Here is a 6907-nt window from a genome sequence, read left to right as displayed (position 1 = left end):
TTTCTTTTGCTCATCTATAAAAAAATCTTCTTCTTCCCTTCATTTCTACTCAACCCACACATTCTACAAGCATAGAAAGGTCTTGAAATGGCAGGATCCTCAACTCTTAAAATAAAAAATATTTATGTTTTTTTTTATCCAGTCCTAGGAAAGAAAAAGAGTTTTAGAATCCGTAAATCATCTTGGTCAGATACTAGCTAAGGGAAAATTCATTTAGTATATAGGGGAGGCAACCTTAGGTTAATGGGGAGTGTGTCAACAACTACATTTTTAGGAGGTAGTCAAGTTTTGGGGGTCATCCCCAAAGCTTTAGCAAAAGGGGACATCATTGGAAAAACAATTAGAGAAGAACTATAGGTCTCCACAATGTCTAATTGAATGAATGCAATGTTTAACCATGTTGATGCCTTCATTGCCTTACTAGGTGGTCTGGGCACATTGGAAGAGATCTTTCATATTTCCTCTTGGACCCAACTGCACATTCATCATAAACCTATAGGTTTGTTAAATGTTAATGGTTTTTATGATAATTTATTATCTTTTATTGATCAAGCTGTAGAATAGGAATTTCTAACATCTTCGGCATGACAAATCATAATCTTTGCTACTACTGCTGAACAATTGATTGACCAACTACAATCTTTCATCTCTTTAATTGATCTCTCCATGAGTCGCATAAATTGGTCAACTAAAAAAAGCCGCAAAAAACTTAAATTGGATTTAAGTCTTCGTTTGTGAAACCTTGTGTCTTTTGGTTTTGTTATTAACATATTATTTTGGTTTGTTATTTCTTATATTTGTTTAAGTGTGTTTCAAATTTGTTAGTGTTTGTTGTTTCAGGTGGTGTTTTCTATACTCCATCTTTCTACCTTAGGACATTGAGGACAATGTCTCGTTTTGGCTGGGGGAGAAGGTAGTAGTTGAAATAAAAAAAAAATTACTAACTATTTTTGCTATTATTAAAGCCATTTGACAAAATTGTTATTACTAGGATGTCAGAGTAAGAGAGAATTTTATTGACTTTTGAGACGTATCTTAGTAAACATTTTCCAATGTTTATTTGCGATATTCATAACAAGGTCTATCACATACTTCTCTTGAAATATTTAGGTTTACAAACTCTCACATTATTACTACTTGATTTTGCTCATATACTCATTTAACAAGTATTTTTAAACCTTTATTTTCACACACACACACTTTAACATATGATTATGGGTTGCATATTGGATTATTACATTATTTATGTTCTTTTGTTCAAGGTTGTTACTAAGGGAAAGAAATAGTATATCATTTGCAAAAAAAAATAAAATTGATGATAATAAAAGCATAGATAAGTTTGGTTTCGTAGCCTCCCTAATCTAAGCAATTAAACCCGAAGGGGTGTTTTAACACCTAATACCCTAAAGTCAATTGACTTGGGAACTATTGACCCAACACTTGTTACATGGGTTGAGGAGAAAAGCTTAAGGGAATCAAACATTGCACTATCTACGTATTAGTATCTGCAACCCGACTTACTAAGCTCGTAAGGGTGTCTTAACACCTAATGCCCTAATATCAACTGGTCTAAAGTCATTAGCTGAAAGGTCGTTACATAGTTTAAAGATGCATTGTGTTTTAAGTTATATTTATGTATATTAAAAAAAAAGGATAATAATCTCAACCTAAGAAAGTTAACCTTAAACATTAGAACATAATATTATTTTCTTCCAATAAAAGCCTCATCATCTATGTTTTCATACATTGAGCACACAAAAAGGAAGGTTTATTAATATTTTGTTTAAAAGGTATTGAGTAGATATATATAAATTTAATGAGAGTTTGTTTATCTGGATAAATTAATGGAAGTTCAATAATGAATGCCTTACTTTGTGGAATTTGCAAATTGTTTTTCTATTTTAACGCTTTGATTACTAGGGACTAGTAATAAGCTGGTTTGGGGTTGTATTAATACTTAAAAGTGCATTTTTATCAAGGTTTTATACCATCATTTTGCACTTGAAGTATTAATAACTCCTTAACTTAAATAAGTTTTATAATAACATATCTAATAATATAAGATACCTTTAATTTATGATAAATGTTCATCTTAAATGCAGACTTATCATATAAATAAAAGGATTGATTGATGAGTTTAAGTACAGAAATTGAAAGGACAAAGAGAGGGCCAAACTTAGAAAAGAGATGCTGATTCAGTCCAAACTGGAACACTGTTCAGTAATTGGGTTATATTTGGAGCTTTAGATCTCAGATTTAGGTATGCTTTATGTGGATGGAAAGATAAGTCATAGGCCTAAAACTTTCATGTGGAGTCTAAGATTTAAAAAGGTCGTTTTTAAGTCTAAATTATAGCAACAACGAAGAAGTTCGAATCTGTTCTGCAGTCCAAACACTGTTTAGTGTTCAGCCTATATCTCGAATTCTAGAAGTCTAAATGACCTTAATTTTTTTTGCTGAAAAGATGAGACAATTTCCTAGAATTTTCATGGTATAGGTGGTTAAAATTCAAACGTTATCAATGATGTTTTGTTCAGACAAGAAGATAAGGATTGTCACTAAGTCAAGATGTGGCTACCCACTCAACAATTAGTCATCAAATCAATAGTTCCAAATTTTGGCCTATAATAGGAGGCATTTGCCATGCATTTAGGCATCTTGATTTCCAGATCAAGATCATGCTCTTTATTTCTTTCTTTATATTTTTGTAATGTTTAAGTTTTATTTCATGTTATATTTTTCTTAATCTCTTGTTTATGCTTTTCATTTCCTTTACTATACTTGATACATTGATAATTCTGTTAAATGTTGTCGTGTAGGATGCCTTCTTCCTTCACAACTCCATGTGCCATTTTGCTATTATTCACTTTGGTAATTGTGTGTGTGCTGAGGCTAATAAGAGAGAAAAGAGAGGGTTAAAATTGAATCCAATAAGAGAGAATAAAGAGAGCCAAAAGTGAGCCTAAAGGAGAGAGAACGAGGGTCAAAACTAAACCTACAGAAGAGAGTAAGAGGAGGCCAAAATCTAGTCTAAAATGAAGAGAAGAGAGGACGAGGGCCATAACCAAGCCTAAAACAAGAGAAGAAAGGATCGTTTTTGCTAAAATTGAGTGCGATTTGTATTTTTTGGATTGTTTTGATGTCCTGATGTTAAAAATAATTTTTAAAAAATAAAAAAATATCATTAACATATATTTCAACACAAAAAACTATTTAAAAAGCAATCACTACCACAATGTAAAAAATACTAGAAACGTTTTAGGGTTAGTTGCCAGAAACTACACCAGGTAATCATGGTTGGGATAAGCTTAAAATGGGATTTATTTTCAACAAGCACTGTGATTGACATGACCTTGAAGGATATTAACCATGGCTCCTGTAGTCTCCCAAGACCAACAGACCTTGCTCTGATCTTTTTTTATTTTTACAGTTGAATTTGCAGAGGTGACACTGACTTTTGCTGGACTTTTGTCGACTGAGTGAGTCCCATTTCTTGACTATTTCTGTCACAGTGGTGGGTTGGTGGCAGGACATAATGGAAATGTTACGTTAGTCCTCCTCTAAAAGATTGCTGCCTTTAAACCCGTGTCTTGTCCTGTCCACTCAATGATTATTGGTGATGTAATTTCAATTCTGCTTTATAAATTATCAAAATAATTCATCTTTTATAATTCTTGTTTTAGACAAAAAAACACTAGTCGATTATGGGGTTCTTTAAGAGTATAGTATTAACTACTTTTTGAAGTTTTTTTATTTTAAAATATATTAAAATATTATATTTTTATTTTTTAAAAATTATTTTTGATATAATACATGAAAATGATCTAAAAATATTAAAAACATATTAATTTAAAATAAAAAAACATTTAATTTTTTTCAAAAACATTTCCGAGATATAATATCAAACATTACTTATATGTGCTATGCTAAGGGTTTATTTTTGTACTATAAAAAAATATTAAAACGTCTATTTGACTCGCCTAGTTGTAGGACGAATAATTTTTTGCTAACACAAGTGAATTACTATATAAGTGTTATTAATGTGTTTTTTGATAACGAATAAAAAATATAATTTTGAATCACTAAGTTGATATTTATATAAAATAAAATATAATAAAGATTATATGCGTTAATAAAAACTTGTAAGATCTCAAGCTTATTTTTAACATATTATAAAATGAGAAAATATTTCAATTGTTATAAAAGACATTTTCTTAATCTTTGTATAATAATTTTTCAAACAAAAAGTTTAAAGAAAAAATAAAAAACAAATTAGAAAAAAATGAAGATAAAAATAAAAAAAATAGTATAAATATGTCAAATATAGATTGATAAATATTCCAAGTATAAAGAATATATTTTTTTTTTCAAAAAAAGTGTAATGATAAAATAAATTAAAAATAATAATAATAATAAATAAGTAAGGTGTAAAATGATAAATATTTCAAGTATAATAAAAAAAAATTTAAAAAAAAACTTGTTTTTTTTTTTAAAATTTGAAATTACAAATTTGTCTCTAGTATAGTAAAAAAAAAAAAGTTGGAGAAAATCCAAATTGGGCCATTTCTACAGTAATTATTTTAATGTCTTTTACTGCATCACCATGCATTTAATAGAGAGTTATATGCCTGTGATTTTGTACCTACCAGCAACCCACCCAGACCCACCCACCCACCACCGTGTAATGACTCCATTCTCCAACGTTCAATGTTCAAACACAACAATAATGGAAATGGCCAAACCCCATTACTTTCTTTGTTTGCTTTCTGTCATTATTTTAAGAGCATAAATAGAAGACTGACCCCACAAGCTAGCTCTTTAAGAAGGTGCTAACGGCATGATCAACCTAAGCAAAACCCCTCAACTAGCCAAGCCAGCCAGCAAAGATCTGACCTCCACTTTGTCTCTTATCTCTCAAAAAATGGTTCAGGGAAGAGGCAGTGCAATGGTGGCGACAGTCGCAGTTACGCTGTGCTTGCTGCTGCTCCATTTTGATATGGCTCACGCAGCAACCTACACAGTTGGAGGCCCTGGTGGCTGGACCTTCAATGTTTCTGGCTGGCCTAAAGGAAAGAGTTTTAAAGCTGGTGATATACTTGGTAAGTAGAAAAGCAACGAATAAATTAAATTTTTTTTTTTTTTTTAGTTTTCTGGAAAATGAAGCCAGAGAAATGAACTGGTATCTGTATGTTCTTGTATATCTTGCAGTATTCAATTACGGCACTGCAGCCCACAATGTTGTCGCTGTGAACAAGGCTGGTTACAGTTCATGCACGAGCCCTAGAGGTGCCAAGGTTTACACATCGGGAAAGGATCAGATCAAGCTCGTGAAGGGACAAAATTTCTTCATCTGCAGCTTCGCCGGACACTGTCAGTCTGGAATGAAAATAGCTGTTAATGCCGTGTGAGATGGCGGTGTTGGGGGATGGATAATAAGAGATGAGCCATGAGATTCATAATCTTTTCCTTTTATGTCTTGATATATATATATATATACATATATGCAACTCTCTGCCTTGATTACTGCATGGATCAGTGGCTAGCTACCCCTTGTACTAGTTAATTTATTACTAACATATAAAAGGAATAAACAAGAAATAATGTTGCTGCTTTTCTTTCTGTTGGTGCTTAAATGCTTTATTTTTATTGAGTTTATGATTTTTTTTTTAATTAATGATATGTATGTTATGTTACGAACCGTGATAAAGTTCTCCAGTAGCAAAACTCAATAAAAATATAGCATTTAAGTAGAAGGCTCACTCATACTGTTGCCTCAGGAGAATTATAGCTCTTTAAATCAGTACTTTTCTCCATCCAAGTGCTCTAGTCTATCATGTTCATCTTCAAAGGAACTTCACTAGAATCTACTAGAGCTAAAGTAGCCTGGCATGCAATCTGTTACATAAAACATTTATACTCATGACTTATTAGATTTTGATTCCAGGGTTATTTATTATTCAACACAAACATATAAAAAAATAAAAAAAATACATACATTAAGAAAATTTTAAGCTATATAACATATTATAACTTAATGAGTTTTTCACCTTTTATATAGGCTTATTAGCTAGTTGACCCACTCTTAACCACATGTCGGAAAAAAAAAATAATTTTTCATCAATCAAACAATAAAAAATCAACCCAGAAAAAAAAAATTAACGAGCCTTTATCTACTTTTAAAGATGAAATTAGGGATACAAAACACCTAAATGGATCTTATTTTATCAAACCAAACTCATTAATATTAAGATTGACTATTTTAACCATCAAAATGTGGAGAAACTACAACCCTCTCATTTTCATTTCTCGGTGACTTTCTCTCACTTCTCTCAAATCTAAGGACTAAGATGTGAGCAAAATGAAGTTTTGTATATATATAAAAAAATCAAACTAAAAGGACCAAAAATGAATTATGCTAGACTATATGCACAATAAAGTTACAAAGTTTCCCCTCAATCTTTTCTCACTAAGCATGTAACAAGCAATATAATATCGATTTCAAAGAGGATTGCCCATACCTAGTTCAAGTTGAAGAGCACATAATCTTTCTTCATTCAATGACTTTATAAAAATATCCACAATTTATTTCTCCGTGACAACAAACTCAAGAGTAATATCAATTTTTTTTTAATATGACCACTATTGCACATATGTGGCGTTCCGATGATGATTATATTGAATGAGAATTTTATTGTAATGGATAGAAAGAACAAGGAATTCTTATCATTTATCATTAAAAAAAACAAAAAGATGGAGTCGCCTTCAACTATTTTGATCGTTAAAAACCCTAATTGATTTTAGAATTTGGATAAAGGAATTAGTTGTGTATAGAAAAGACATATCACCCCTAGTAAATCTTATCTAAAGTAAGCTACATTGTTTATTTATATGAGTCATGTTTCTATAC

At 30.9% G+C, this 6907-nt stretch overlaps 1 protein-coding gene across 1 annotated transcript; it reads left to right on the top strand.

The window, feature by feature from the left end:
- Positions 1-4832: 4832 nt before the first annotated feature.
- LOC118040245 (basic blue protein) lies at positions 4833-5611 on the top strand. The gene is made up of 2 exons (XM_035047139.2): positions 4833-5099; positions 5209-5611. The coding sequence occupies exons 1-2, from the start codon at positions 4838-4840 to the stop codon at positions 5406-5408; spliced, it is 462 nt and encodes a 153-aa protein (XP_034903030.2). The 5' UTR covers positions 4833-4837; the 3' UTR covers positions 5409-5611.
- Positions 5612-6907: the final 1296 nt, after the last annotated feature.

This window comes from Populus alba, chromosome 1, assembly GCF_005239225.2.
Source record: "Populus alba chromosome 1, ASM523922v2, whole genome shotgun sequence".
Lineage (NCBI taxonomy): Eukaryota > Viridiplantae > Streptophyta > Magnoliopsida > Malpighiales > Salicaceae > Populus > Populus alba.
This window is presented reverse-complemented; position numbering and strand designations above follow the sequence as displayed.

Excerpts from the sequence above, each read along its gene's own strand:
- LOC118040245 (XM_035047139.2), top strand. The coding sequence starts at position 4,838 with ATGATCAACCTAAGCAAAACCCCTCAACTAGCCAAGCCAGCCAGCAAA. Across the intron at positions 5,100-5,208 it reads TAAAGCTGGTGATATACTTG|TATTCAATTACGGCACTGCA; the intron begins GTAAGTAGAAAA and ends TATATCTTGCAG.